Raw genomic sequence first — 15265 nt, forward strand, 5'->3', positions numbered from 1 at the left:
GGGCAACAAGAGCGAAACTCCAACTCTCAAAAAAAAAAAAAAAAAAAGCAAAAAATATATACTTTTAATTTTCTTATGTCTAAATCACATGAACCATAAAACCTTAAATATTAGCCTGAAAATGAACCAAATACGTGGTGCTTTTTCTGTAGCCATATATAAAGTGTTACCTCTCAGCATACTACTTATTTATTTATTTTTTAAAGAAAATGTGTACTGAATGGGCATACGGGATAAAGAATGTATTTCACAAAAATATTAGCCGGGCGTGGTGGCGTGCCCCTGGAATCTCAGCTACTTGGGAGGCTGAGGCAGGGGAATTGCTTGAACCAGGGAGGTGGAGGTTGCAGTGAGCCGAGATCACACCACTGCACTCCAGCCTGGGTGACAGAGGGAGACTGTCTCAAAAAAAAAAAAAAAGATTGTATTTCAGTTCTTAACTCTACCTCCTAACTGCACTCATGCCTTTTATTGTTTGGTTTCCCTGGAAGGGATTGTTAGAATTGTTTATACTTTATATATTGTGCCTTGGTAGGGAATAATTTCTGTCTTCTCACTTTTAGGTTTATTTGCAACAAGTTCAAGATCTAGTCATTTTAGAAAGCATAATTTTGCAGACTTTAGGTAAGTTTATTTTCTTTTGAAACATTTTTTTAAATTATGCAATAAAATGATTTGATTTTAAAAATTTGCTAAATAGGAATAATCTTTCTTGGGAAAGTTTTTGTAGTGTTCCTCTGTTTCCAGATGATAGAGGTTGTAGACCTGAGTTTAACCGTGGCCTGTTCCGTAGAGTGAATGCAGGTAGTACAGCTGACCTTTGAAACAGCAGCCAGTGGGTTATTATTTTCTTCATTCTAGGGTTCATTATTTGCTTTTTAAGTTTTGGTGATTTTTACCCTCAAAAATCATAAAAACTATCTAAAGAATGTTTTTCCTTCTGTGGATTGTTATGGTCTGTAACAGCATTTGTTTTTAAAATTGGTAACTAGTGTTTAGAACAGCCGAGTGAAAGTGGGGGAACTTAAGCTTTAGTGGTTGCATGGGCAACTCTGATGATATTGTGTTATTATCTGTTATTTTCATCACATAGGCTGCCTTTAAAAGTTTAGAAAATATGAAAATACAGATTTTTTTTTTCCTGGTTCTTTTGGGCTATCATTTTTCTCTTCTAGGTGGGGTAAGATTTCATGAGTTGTATGTCAAAGTTATTGGTGTAGACACAATTTTTTTTGCACATATATATATATATATATATATATATATATGATGAGTTCTTCAAAGTTTATCTCTCAAGTTAATGTATTCCAGTTAACTTTTTTTTCTTTTTCTTTTTTTTTTTTTGAGACAGAGTCTTGCTCTGTCACCCAGGCTGGAGTGCAGTGGCACAATCTTGGCTCACTGCACCCTCCGCCTCCTGGGTGCACGTCATTCTCCTGCCTCAGCCTCCAGAGTAGCTGGGACTACAGGCGCCCGCCACCACGCCCAGCTAAATTTTTGTATTTTTAGTAGAGATGGGGTTTCACCGTGTGAGGCAGGATGGTCTGGATCTCCTGACCTTGTGATCCGCCCGCCTCGGCCTCCCAAAGTGCTGGGATTACAGGCTTGAGCCACCGCGCCCAGCCTCTAGTTAACTTTTTTCTTAAAATGTCTTCAAATTACATTTCATGGGACTATGATATTTTTCTGGTGGAATAAATTTCTATTAATATTTTAATGTGGAAACCAGTAAGGTGTAATTCACAATCAGTTATCCTTTTAGAATAATTTGTAAAATGTAAACTTTTTAATAGTTTTTTAACCAATTACTTTTTCTTTTAAGGCTTTGAACTAACAATTGATCACCCACACACTCATGTAGTAAAGTGCACTCAACTTGTTCGAGGTAAGGAATCCCAGCTTATGAAGACTATCTCAAATTGTTTTCCCTTTTAGAGGTTGTGGTTTGTGGTGGACAATACGTAACAGTTCTGCTTTGGCCAAATTTAAAGGCCTACTTGGCTTAAATCAAAATGAGTTGTTCTGACTTGATGTTTTTCTGTTGGGTTCTTACAAGTAATGTTTTTAGATGGTCTCTAGTTAAAGAGAGCTAACCTCTTGAGAAAGTTTGTCAAAGTTTGGGCAGGTTGTGAAGTTATTTAACAGAAATTTTATGAAAGTTGTGAGGAGTAGGTGATTTTATTTTAATTCTGGGGTTGATTAAAGACTACCTAGAGGATCATATAGAATTTATTTGGACTTTCCATGATACACAATCCCTTGGCAGAACTTTTCTTTTTAATTCTAATTTAACAATATTAGGTATAATTGAATGAAACTCTCTTATTTAGTTTAAGTAGTATTAAGAGTATCTGAACACTATTGTGCCTTTAAGTGCCTTTTATGATTTTGTAGGCCAAACTGATAATTGGTCTTATTTTACATTTTGCTAATATGTGTTTCATGTGAAAATTCCCAAATTTTCCCGAGTTCTTTATATTTGAAAGTATTAAAATGTTATATTGAACAAGGATAAGACTAGAGATGGATGTATGTTAATATTGAGAAGACTATGTCCTGAGGAAGATAAAAATTTGCTTTGTCACCCAGAACAGTTTGTTTTGGAAGAAGTTAAATTTTTTCATTGTAATATATTACATCATTTGATGATTTGGGGATTAATTAATTAAATCTTAAGGCTACTTAATTAAAAACTTTTTTTTTTTTTTGAGACGGAGTTTTGCTCTTGTTGCCCAAGGTAGAGTGCAGTAGCACGATCTCAGCTCATCACAACCTCTGCCTCCCGGGTTCAAGCGATTCTCCTGCCTTAGCCTCCCGAGTAGCTGGGATTACAGGCATGCGCCACCACCTCAGCTAATTTTTTATTTTTAATAGAGACGGGGTTTCTCCATGTTGGTCAGGCTGGTCTTGAACTCTGGACCTCAGGTGATCTGCCCGCCTTGGCCTCCCAAAGTGCTGGGATTACAGGCATGAGCCACGGCGCTTGGCCTTAATTAAAAACTTTCTTGACAGCAAAAGTCCCTTTTCCCAAATATGTGAAAGTCTTCTAGATTCTGATCTTGCTTCTAGATCATCTTAGTTCATCCTGTAGTTTAGTGTTTCTCAGTGAATCCTTACATCAGAATCTCTGTGTTACTTGTTAAAAAATGCTTGCACCCTTCTCCAAACATTTAATTAAATTTTAGGGAGCAGGTCCAAGAATTGCATTTAAACAAGTACCTCAGATATGTAGTGTGCAGAATAAAGCTTGAGTACCTAGATCTGGAAGCAGCATAGTTATTAATGTTAAAATTAAAAATCATTGATCTGTCTACTTTGGCAGAATGTAAACGTCAAGTTTACAGGGACCATGTGTGTCTCATTTGCCACTATATTCACAGTACCTTGCAAATATTAAATGCTTACTAAATATTTGTTGAGAATGAATGGAACTAATAACTTTTTTCCTCCCCCACCCGACTTTTTTTTTCTTTAGCAAGCAAGGACTTAGCACAGACTTCTTACTTCATGGCAACCAACAGGTTTATATTTTAATTTTTTTCTCTTTGATTTTTGATATAGGACTTTACTTGGGTTTGATACAGTGTGCTATAGATAATTCTCTGGTGAATATTGATTTTTCTGCACAGTTTTCATGTTGTACTTTAAATTTCCATGGTACTTTTTAATTTTCTAAGGTTATGTAATTATTTAGTACTGATTTTTTTGATAACCTACTCAATTCTGCATGATAGTGACTGAAAATCTAATTTGGAGGATTCTGCAATAATTTTATATATATATATATTTTTTTTTAATTTTTTTTTTTTATGAGACAGAGTCTTGCTCTGTTGCCCAGGCTGGAGTGCAGTGGCACGATACCAGCTCACTACAAGCTCCATCTCCCAGGTTTACCCCATTCTCCTGCCTCAGCCTCCCGAGTAGCTGGGACTACAGGTACCTGCCACCACGCCTGGATAATTTTTGTGTTTTTAGTAGAGATGGGGTTTTACCCTGTTAGCCAGGATGGTCTTGATCTCCTGACCTCATGATCTGCCCACCTCGGCCTCCCAAAGTGCTGGGATTACAGGCATATATATATATATATATATATATGTATTTTTTTTTTTTTTTTTTAAGACAGAGTCTCACTCTGTCTACCAGGCTGGACTGCAGTGGTGCGATCTTGGCTCACTGCAACCTCTGCCTCCCAGGTTCAAGTGATTCTCTGGCCTCAGCCTCTTGAGTAAGCTGGGATTATAGATTGGCGCCACCACGCCCGGCTAATTTTTTTGTATTTTTAGTAGAGATGGGGTTTCGCTATGTTGACTAGGTTGGTCTCAAGTGATCCACCTGCCTTGGCTTCCCAAAGTGCTGGGATTACAGGTGTAAACTACTGCGCCTGGCCAATAATTGTATTTTAAAGTATTCCTTTTTCTTCCCCCTCTATCAATCAGTGGGCACTTATGGATGTAAAGAGTTTCAGTCTTTTTCCTTCTTCCCTTTTTGAAAAAAGTAAATGAGACTGGGCACAGTGGCTCATACCTGTAATCCCAGGCTGAGGCTGGTGGATCACTTGAGGCTAGGAGTTCGAGACCAGCCTGGCCAACGTGGTGAAACCACATTTTTACTAAAAAATACGAAAATTGGCAGGGCTTGGTGGCACACGCATATAGTACCAGCTACTCGGGAGGCTGAGGCATGAGAATTGCTTGAACCCAGGAGGCAGAGATTGCTGTGAGCCGAGATTGCCCCACTGCACTGCAGCCTGGGTAACAGAGAGAGAGGCTCTGTCTAAAAAAAGTAAATGATTAGTACATAACTTGTATTACCAAGTGACTTGCCCAACATTGTTAGTTAATGGAAACCAATGATATCCCTAGTAACTGTCAGGGCTAAGAAGTTCATTTTTATAGCCTGTTATGAAAAAGTTTTGATCAAATTAACCAACATATTTATACTTGAGAGAGTAGTTGTCTATTATTTTAAATAGACCAGAACTATGATTGGTGAGAGACAAATTATTTTTAAGATATTTCCTGAAGTATTTGATTTACGGATTACACAGACCAAAAAGCTTACAATTTTCCTTAGGATCTGAGCTTAGTCTCAGGATAATAGGTAATAAATATTGACTTCTAGGCTTGAATACTGGCCCAGAAGTCAATGTTTTAAAGAACTTGAATTCCCAGCCTTTTTCCTTTTTTCCTTTTTTTTTTTTTTTTTTTTGGCTCTGGTCAATGTGTGGATTAAGTGATGTGTATTCAAGAGTTTTTAAAATGTTACCTGAACAGGTGGGTTAATAGGAAATTATATTATCTATTACCTATTATCCTGAGACTAAGCTCAGATCCTAAGGAAAATTGTAAGCTTTTTGGTCTGTGTAATCCGTAAATCAAATACTTAAGGAAATATCTTAAAAATAATTTGTCTCTCACCAATCATAGTTCTGGTCTATTTAAAATAATAGACAACTACTCTCTCAAGTATAAATATGTTGGTTAATTTCAAAACTTTTTCATAACAGTGCTAGATCAGAGCATTGCATATTTCTTACCCTTCTTACTCTCCTGTGTATTTTTAAGCCTTTTTTTTTTTTTTTTTTTTTTTTTTTTTTTAATAATGGAGAGTTTTAGCTTTGGGTTGAGAATTGAGAGCTCATGACACTCTCTGTTTTCTTCCCTCTGATGTCAGCCTGCATTTGACCACATTTAGCCTGCAGTACACACCTCCTGTGGTGGCCTGTGTCTGCATTCATCTGGCTTGCAAGTGGTCCAATTGGGAGATCCCAGTCTCAACTGACGGGAAGCACTGGTGGGAGTATGTTGACGCCACTGTGACCTTGGAACTTTTAGATGGTAAGTTTTAGAGTAAGGGACCTTGAAAAGCACTTGCTGTTGATCTGTCACGTAGCTGGCCAAAGGTGACTTGATTCAGATGAAAATAGTTAGTTAGTAGTTGAGGTTATTCTTGTTTCATTACTTCTGTTTCTCTCAGTCTTTCTTGAATGTTCTGTTTTACTTGTAGAACTGACACATGAGTTTCTACAGATTTTGGAGAAAACTCCCAACAGGCTCAAACGCATTTGGAATTGGAGGGTAAGAATCATTACTGTCAGCTTGTGGAACAAAATCAATTTCTTTTGACTGCACCAGTGAATATAACAGTATTGAATATGTACCTTAGGTTTGGAATTGCCATTTCTATAGTTACACAGTAATCATGACTTCCACTTCATACTTTGGATACTGTTGTAAAAGTCAGTGCCTCTATGAGATAGCAGGATTTGCTTTTCATTGTGTAACTCCTGTGATATGATCATTTGAGCAGTAACACTGGTTCAGTATTTTCTGTGTGGAAACTGGTAGGGAAAAAACATGGCTTCTCTGAGTCAGAGTATTGGCTTCTGGTAGAGGCAAGATAGAGAATTACAAGGTTAGAGCTGGTATCATAGTTTTGTGTTTGACATTACCTACTTTTAAAATGGATTTTAGAATTTTGTTTTTATATAGGTTGTAGTCTGAAGTTGTATTTCAAATACTTGTCAAAGACTTACTCAGGAATAATGGAATCATTCCCTTTTTTTCTATCAGATATAAAACTTGTTTTAAAATGTTTCCATTGTTTTCTCGTAAATCCAGACAAAGTTAATTTCATTCTCCTGAGTTGAGTGAGTGGCAGAGAGTGAGTTTGCCTCTTAGAAGCCTGAGATTAGAAGTAGGCTTGAGAGGCCGGGCATGGTGGCTCGCGCCTGTAGTCCCAGCACTTTGGGAGGCCAAGGCAGGCGGATCAACTGAGGTCAGGAGTTCGAGACCAGCCTGGCCAACATGGTGAAACCTCATCTCTACTAAAAATACAAAAATTAGCCAGGAATGGTGATGCACACCTGTAGTTCCAGCTACTTGGGAGGCTGAGACAGGAGAATCGCTTGAACTCGGGACGTTAGGTTGCAGTGAGCCGAGATCGTGCCACTGCACTCCAGCCTGGATGACAAAGTGAGACTCTGTCTCAAACAAACAAACAAAAAAACAAACAACAGCAACAACAAAAAAGAAGTAGCCTTGAGAGCACATAGTTCATCTTTTACTTTAGCATAAAACCTCACCAAAATTTCTAGAATTCAGTTATGGACTAACTATAATCATAAGCAGAAGGCATGGATGATGGATGTTCATGTATGAATTTTAGATAAGCATAGATTCTTTGTTGTTATTATTGTTTTGTAACATTTGGATAGATTGCTGTGACTCTTAATTGAAGGTTTTAAAATCTTCTCTTGATGGTAATATTTATTGGATTTCATGTTAGGATAGCCTCCTGCCTGTGGCCTATCCAGAACTTCCAGTGTTGCTGCAAGTACAATCTACTCATCTCAGTGTTTTTTTATTTAGTAAATTACCTAAGTAAAGAGATGCTATTTGCTTCATTCCAGGCATGCGAGGCTGCCAAGAAAACAAAAGCAGATGACCGAGGAACAGATGAAAAGACTTCAGAGCAGACGATCCTCAATATGATTTCCCAGAGCTCTTCAGACACAACCATTGCAGGTTTAATGAGCATGTCAACTTCTACGACAAGTGCAGTGCCTTCCCTCCCAGTCTCCGAAGAGTCATCCAGCAACTTAACCAGTGTGGAGATGTTGCCGGGCAAGCGTTGGCTGTCCTCCCAACCTTCTTTCAAACTAGAACCTACTCAGGGTCATCGGACTAGTGAGAATTTAGCACTTACAGGAGTTGATCATTCCTTACCACAGGATGGTTCAAATGCATTTATTTCCCAGAAGCAGAGTACTAAGAGTGTGCCGGCAGCTAAAGTGTCACTGAAAGAATACCGCGCAAAGCATGCAGAAGAGTTGGCTGCCCAGAAGAGGCAACTGGAGAACATGGAAGCCAATGTGAAGTCACAATATGCATATGCTGCCCAGAATCTCCTTTCTCATCATGATAGCCATTCTTCAGTCATTCTAAAAATGCCCATAGAGGGTTCAGAAAACCCCGAGCGGCCTTTTCTGGAAAAGGCTGACAAAACAGCTCTCAAAATGAGAATCCCAGTGGCAGGTGGAGATAAAGCTGCCTCTTCAAAACCAGAGGAGATAAAAATGCGCATAAAAGTCCATGCTGCAGCTGATAAGCACAATTCTGTAGAGGACAGTGTTACAAAGAGCCGAGAGCACAAAGAAAAGCACAAGACTCACCCATCTAATCATCATCATCATAATCACCACTCACACAAGCACTCCCATTCCCAACTTCCAGTTGGTACTGGGAACAAACGTCCAGGTGATCCAAAACATAGTAGCCAGACAAGTAACTTAGCACATAAAACCTATAGCTTGTCTAGTTCTTTTTCCTCTTCCAGTTCTACTCGTAAAAGGGGACCCTCTGAAGAGACTGGAGGGGCCGTGTTTGATCATCCAGCCAAGATTGCCAAGAGTACTAAATCCTCTTCCCTAAATTTCTCCTTCCCTTCACTTCCTACAATGGCTCAGATGCCTGGGCATAGCTCAGACACAAGTGGCCTTTCCTTTTCACAGCCCAGCTGTAAAACTCGTGTCCCTCATTCGAAACTGGATAAAGGGCCCACTGGGGCCAATGGTCACAATACAACCCAGACAATAGACTATCAAGATACTGTGAATATGCTTCACTCCCTGCTCAGTGCCCAGGGTGTTCAGCCCACTCAGCCCACTGCATTTGAATTTGTTCGTCCTTATAGTGAATATCTGAATCCTCGGGCTGGTGGAATCTCCTCGAGATCCGGCAATACAGACAAACCCCGGCCACCACCTCTGCCATCAGAACCTCCTCCACCACTTCCACCCCTTCCTAAGTAAAAAAAGAGAAAGAAGAGGAGAAAAAAACTTCTTTAAAAAAACACATACTTTTTCTTTTTTTTTTTGGATTAAGAAAATTACTTATGAAATATGTCATCCTTCTTGGACTAGGGAATAAATTGATATTGAGACATAGTTAGGAGGGTGGTAGAAGGCCTTGGCTATTATATCTGCTGTCTCATGCATTTAACTGTTTTCTTACAGTTTTTACTGGTATTAGAGAGGTGTTGAAGCTGTGAAGGATTAAGGACACATTCTGAATTCTTGGCCTCTCCACCATCTAATTAGATTGATTGGAGTTGATATCTTCCCTCTTCTTGCCAGAGCCGAAAAATGGAGGGTTTGTTGTATCAGATAATTGTGGATCCTTTTGGTGTTTAATATATCAGAAGAGAGGAAGTATTTAAACGTCAAATCTTTTAATAGACTTAAATAATTTAAAGAAAGTAAGTTATCTGTTTAGTTTTTTTATATAATTGGGAAGGGGATAGGGATTTTGCTGTGTGTATAACACAGCAGTGACTCCTGGTGGGTGGGATTGGAGGGTAGGAATGTGTGAGGGTGGGTGGGAGGGTAGGTTTTTGGCTAGGAGTTCTGAAATGGGCTCAGGCCACTTTTTTCAGACTTTCAAGTGTTTATGTAAGTGTGGGTATGTGTGTTTTTAAGTGTGTGTGTTTAAAAATCATGTTTTATCTTTCCCTCCCTGTTCCTTACCATTTTCATTTTCCAACAGTCTACTAGAGAAAAACATGGTTGGTCTTGAGAACATAAAGGAAGAGGCATGTATTTGCCATGGTATTTTTCCCTTTCTTTATGTTATAATTGAGTCGTAGCCTTCTAATTTGTAGTTTGGGCAAGTACAGCCAACACCCTGACTCTTAACTTCATTATAAGAACTTCCTTTTTACTCCTTTTTTTGTTTTTGTGCAAAACAGAGATGGGGTTGAGGAAGGAGGGTTGGTGAGCAAGGCCAGCTTCTGCCCTACAGAATTGGGTGTGTGTTTTTTTCAAGTGAGGCTTTGGGAAAGTGTTCAAATGACAGCAGTCTCAAGGTCTCTAAGAGATGGGGAATTTGCTATGTATATCCTGCCTGTGAAAGCCCAAACCATATGGGAGAAGCTAGAGGATACTAAAAACAATGAAGTTGTGATTTGGAAGTTTTAGAACATTGTTTTAAAAATTACATTATGAATGTAAGACATGGCTTTTATCTGTATATCCGAAGGGAAACAGCTGCATCCTCAAGTTTTAGCAGCCTATATGACTTGAGATTGGAGCTTGTGAGTTTAACAGTACTGGTGCCATGAGAATGAGCAAAGCCTAGCCAATGGATACTATTATGTTTAGATTGTTCATCTTTGGTAGCTTTAGGTTCTTGATCGAGGTTCTTAAGATTTCTAAGTCCTTTATAAAAATAGGTCAAGAGTCCTGTTGTTATGGAGGCTTAATTATCCCAGATATTAGGAGTGAACATTTTTGATAAATCTTTCAGAAAATCTTGGCTAGAAAGAATTCTAAGTTAGTTGTCTAACCACTGAAAACTACCTAGCCAGAGATCATTTAATGGGATATTCTTTGATCTTCATTGCATTTTTTTGCGCTGGAAAAGATGGTGCAATTTGAGTTTGTTTTCGTGATTTGATTGCAGCTTACTTCATGTCAAGTATTTTTTAGGGAGAGGTTGAATTATTTTTCATTTGGAAGTCATAGGGAGACAGGAGTTGTACTTATGCTGCTACTTGCCAGGAGCAGGTTGGGAAGAAAATTGTGGCTGTTGGAATTGATGATGTACTGGCTTAATATAGAAAGGAATTTGTAGGCAGGAGTAAACGTTAACTGACGGTGGGTTAGTGCCCTGCATCTTGCATATTTGAACTGTCTAGAGTTCCTGCCATTGCTGGTTATAAAACGAGGAGCTCTCTGTTGACCTGTAAATCATTAATACTTCTTGACTTGGAGTGTCCCTTCACTTTATAGATGACATTTTCCTCTTTCCCCTTGATATTTTCTGTGTTGTGTTAGATAATTGGTAGATATATAGTTGTGGTTTAGTACATTTAGGGCTTCTATTTATTTAGATTTTGTTTGGTGGAGTCTGTTTCCAAAACGGAATGTGCCATTTAGTCTGCATCTGTATCTTTGTGGAATTGATGATCACTGGTTTGATTTTGAAAAATGTCTTTTCCAGCTTTTAGTTACTCTCATCAAATGTCACATATTTTCTAATCATATGCACTCCTTTACCACAGAGGCACATAATCATTTGGCCTCATAGCAGTTATCCATGGCCATACTGTAGTAAAGTTCCTTAGAACTTTGTCAGGAGTGAACTAGAAAAAAGTGCTTACTAGAGCCTAAGAGTTGCTTTGTGCTGTGTAGTCTGGCCTTTGCACTAGTAGATCATTGCTGACATAGGTCAGTTTAGAGACCTTTCTGTGTTAGTGCCTCCTGGTACTGTCTTAAGATACATACAGTGTTTGTTTTTAGATCTATGCATATGTCATGAAGCTCCTTGTGGGCTCTGCATGAAGCTGCTGCTTTGTTTTTGGGTTAACAGATGTGCCTGTCAACTAGCATGTGTATTGTCCAAATTCCATAAACCTAAGGTTTTTAAGGGCTGTGTGGTTTCTGAGCTCTATGTGTCTTTCCTATCCTTGCACCTTCAAAGGGTGAGAAATGAGATTTATACATCCAAAGTTAGTCTGGTAAACATGGCTTTGTGTTTCTTCATTCAACCTAGACTGTCAAAAATAAGTGATGATGATAAGTAGGCCCGGAGCCTCAGCTTCTGTAAATCTCATTCCTAAAATTTTGCTAGACTCATGTTGGCAAAAACAAATACCTGTGGATTGTCCTTAAGGCTTTTAATCAGATACCTGTGTTGCTGTTAGCTGAACTGTAGTGAAGCATCGATCCAAATCGGTCTTCTGAAGTATCAGTTATGCTTTTGAGTTTAGAAAATACTTACATGTTAGTCTAGTCTTCTCATTCATGAATCAGTGTATGTCCATATCAGAGAGCCTCAACTTCTTTTTTCTTCCTTTTTAAAAATGATTTTAGTGTTTTGATTTAGTGTATACTACATAGTTCAGTATTATTGGCTCTACCAGTGTTGACAGAAAAATTTTAAATCTCTAGTTGCAAACAGCAATGGATTAGGATATGGAAATAAAATCGTGGTGACATCACTGCTGAGTTATCTTAAACCTCTGCTACTTAATTCTCCATATTGAAATGCATACTCCTCCACATACATGGCTTCTAGGTGAAGGCAATTGTAGAGGGGCCCTGTCTATCCCAGTATGGTTGGATTTTAAACATATCTGTGTTTCCGTTATTTTGGGAACTGATTATTTACAATTTTTTTGTTTATGAGTTATTTTGATACTAAGAAAAGAGAGAATCTAGAACATCTTGAAGTTGAAATACAAATTTTATTCTTTTGGTCTTGGGAGATTTTAAGCAGTCTATGCAACTCATCAAATGGTGAGAAATAGCCCTCCAAGGTTCCAGTAAGCTTTCAGTGACTTTGATACCTCCCCAAGTTTCTTGAGTTGCTGCTTGTTAACACCCAGCTTTTAACTGAGTGTTTGCTCCTGATGGTTTAGGAGATTTTCATGTTGTATCACACTGTCAAGTTTTATTTTGTCTTTTTATCCCTCCGTGGATGTGAGTTTGAAACAAGCACGGTACAGTAATCCTGCCTGATAGTCTGGAATGAGAATTACTTTTTGGGTGGGAGAGTTCTCCATTTTAATGTTTCTATAAAGTTTTTCATATGAACTTGGCATTGGAAAAGGGAGGTAAAGAAAAAGGACATTTACTAAAAGCAGTGTCTACTCTTCCCCTTTGTGAGTGTGTATTCATGGCTAATGAAAAAAAGAGAAGGATGGAGAGGGATGCTTGACAGCATGCTAATTGAAGCCAGAGCAAGTATGTCCTTCATCAGGTAATCAGGAACTCTTCAGTTGAAGCTGAGGAACTAACTGATTAGTTGTTGATCATAATGTAATTGGTTACAAAGTGGAAGTGCTGGCTGGCTTAAGTACCCAAAGAAAAGAATGCAGCAGCCTAACTTAGTGTTACCATGTGTTACTGAATTTGAAACTGACCTTTTTTCCCACCCTACTTCACACACCTAAAACTGTTTTCTTGTCAGACCAAAGAGCAAAAAGAAAAAAAAAAAAAGTAAAACACTTTACCAATCTATGTCACTCAGGTACAATTTTGTGGTGAGATTTTTGTCTGTTCTCTTTGTATTGCTCTTAAGAGTCCTTTCTCAGCATATTATTCTGCCATTGCCTCTGTCTTCCTTGGGGCACCTCAGCCCTGGATGCTACCCCTGGGATATCTACTGCTGTTATATGAATGATAGGAGGTAACTGACCATTATAGTAAGGGCTCTTTGTAAAAAAATGCAAAAAATTTAAAAAGGATGTATACATTATATAATCTGGCTATCAGTTTGATATCTTGCTGTCAAGTATGTTTCTCAGTCTGTATTTATCCATCCCATCAATAAATGTTAATGGTAAAACACTCATTTGATTGTTGTTTATGTGTGCTGTCCTCAAATTGGTCCTTAGTCTTTTTTTTTTTTTTTTTTTTGAGACGGAGTCTAGCTCTGTCGCCTAGGCTGGAGAGTACAGTGGCATGATCTCGGCTCACTGCAACCTCTGCCTCTGCTTCCCGGGTTCAAGCGATTCTCCTGTCTCAGCCTCCTGAGTTGCTGGGATTACAAGTGCCCACCACTACGCCCAGCTAATTTTTGTATTTTTAGTAGAAACGGGTTTTCACTGTGTTGGCCAGGCTGGTCTCGAACTCTTGACCTCAGGTGATCTACCCACCTCGGCCTCCCAAAGTGCTGAGATTACAGGCGTGAGCCACCGCGTCCAGCCTGGTCCTTAGTCTTTAACTGTAATTTTATTGATATGTTTACAATTTTGTTTCAATTTTGGCATTAGTATGTTTTTTTATTGTGCAAGATCCTGTGGGAATTGAGTCCATTGGAAAGACTCAAGATTTGTCGATCAATAAACCCAGTAGTATAAAGTATGTTGTAGTCAAAGGGAAGAAAAAAACCCCTCACTCTATATTGTTACATGAATACCTGGAAGAATAATGTACAAAAAAAAATTATAGCACCAACAGATGATGGCAGCATGTACTGCCTATCTAGCAAGCATTATCAACATGATTCATAATTGTATACGTGGTTCTTTGAAAAGCCTGACATGTTAGTACAGACATAGCATTGTATCTGGAAGAAAATACACTTTGAAGAAAAAAACATTCTTGGTAGTGCCTGGAAAAATTGATAGTGAATACTCATCCTGAGACATAATAAAACCACATTTACAAGGTAACTCTTGTAAATTACATACTGAAAATAAAGAACTTTTATGCTAAAGTACTCCGTACTTATTACACAAAGTAATATAGTTTGAAAGCTTTAAAAGGAAAAAAATAAATAATGATACTTAACGAAAAGTCACTTGAGTCGTTTCTTCTATTTTCTAAAATAAGGTAGCTAGTTTTACAAACTATATACCACTCCTGAAAAAAATATGAAATCGGAAGTCTTTGCAGAAGTTGCTGACAGAATATGAAGATGCCAACAGTTTAGGAATTCTGGTGTGGTTTGAAGCACTCCCCTGCTTTTCATTCATTCCTTCTTTAGAAAATAATACCTACTTCCCAACACTTCGGGAGGCTGAGGTGGGAGGATTACTTGAGGCCAGGAGTTCAAGACCAAGCTGAGCAACAAAGTGAGAACCCATCTCTGCACATAGACACACAAATTAGCAAGGCACAGTAGTCCCAGCTACTAGGGAGGCTGAGGAGGGAGGATTGTTTGAGCCCAGCAGTTGGAGGCTGCAGTGAGCCATGATTGCACCACTGCACTCCTGCTGGGCTATAGATCTATACCCAGTCTCTGGAAAAAAAAAAAAAGTTAAAAAAAAAAAAAACTTCCTACTAAGTGCTGTGGACTGTACTAATGGGAATATGGCAGTAAACAAACATTCTGCCTTCAAAGAATTTACAAATAAATAAAACATAGTATGTTAGGTGGTGATAAGCACTTTAAAAAAAAATTTTTTTTTTTGAGACAAAGTCTCATTGTCTCCCAGGCCAGAGTGCAGTGGTGAGATAACGGCTCACTGCATCCTTGACCTCCCTAGGCTCAAGTGATCCTCCCATCTCAGCCTCCTGAGTAACTGGGACTACAGGTGTGCACCACCACGCCTGGCTAATTTTTTTAGAGATGGGGTCACCCTATGTTGCTCAGGCTGGTCTTGAACTCCTGGGCTTAAGCGATCTGCCCGCCTGGGCCTCCTTCGCTCTTGGGATTATAGGTGTGAGCCACCACACCTGGCCATAATAAGCACTTTGGAGACTAAGACAGGGAATAGGGGATAGGGATGTGTGTGTGTGTGCATGTGTGTGTGTGAG

General features: G+C 38.7%; 1 protein-coding gene across 4 annotated transcripts in view; it reads left to right on the plus strand.

Annotated features, from left to right (window-relative positions):
- The window catches only part of CCNT1 (cyclin T1), a 28464-nt gene extending 15109 nt beyond the window's left edge, over positions 1-13355 (plus strand). The window contains exons 4-9 of one of the 4 annotated variants that reach the window (XM_055295053.2): positions 564-624; positions 1823-1885; positions 3476-3521; positions 5674-5837; positions 6007-6077; positions 7412-13355. In XM_055295053.2, the coding sequence (XP_055151028.1) occupies positions 564-624; positions 1823-1885; positions 3476-3521; positions 5674-5837; positions 6007-6077; positions 7412-8812 (1806 nt within the window). In that variant the 3' untranslated portion in view covers positions 8813-13355. Of the gene's footprint in view, positions 1-563; positions 625-1822; positions 1886-3475; positions 3522-5673; positions 5838-6006; positions 6078-6121; positions 6415-7411 lie in introns of those variants that run through there. The other 3 variants (XR_008660464.2, XM_055295054.2, XM_055295056.2) reach the window with 3 other exon arrangements.
- Positions 13356-15265: the final 1910 nt, after the last annotated feature.

This window comes from Symphalangus syndactylus, chromosome 10 (assembly GCF_028878055.3).
Source record: "Symphalangus syndactylus isolate Jambi chromosome 10, NHGRI_mSymSyn1-v2.1_pri, whole genome shotgun sequence".
Classification (NCBI taxonomy): domain Eukaryota; kingdom Metazoa; phylum Chordata; class Mammalia; order Primates; family Hylobatidae; genus Symphalangus; species Symphalangus syndactylus.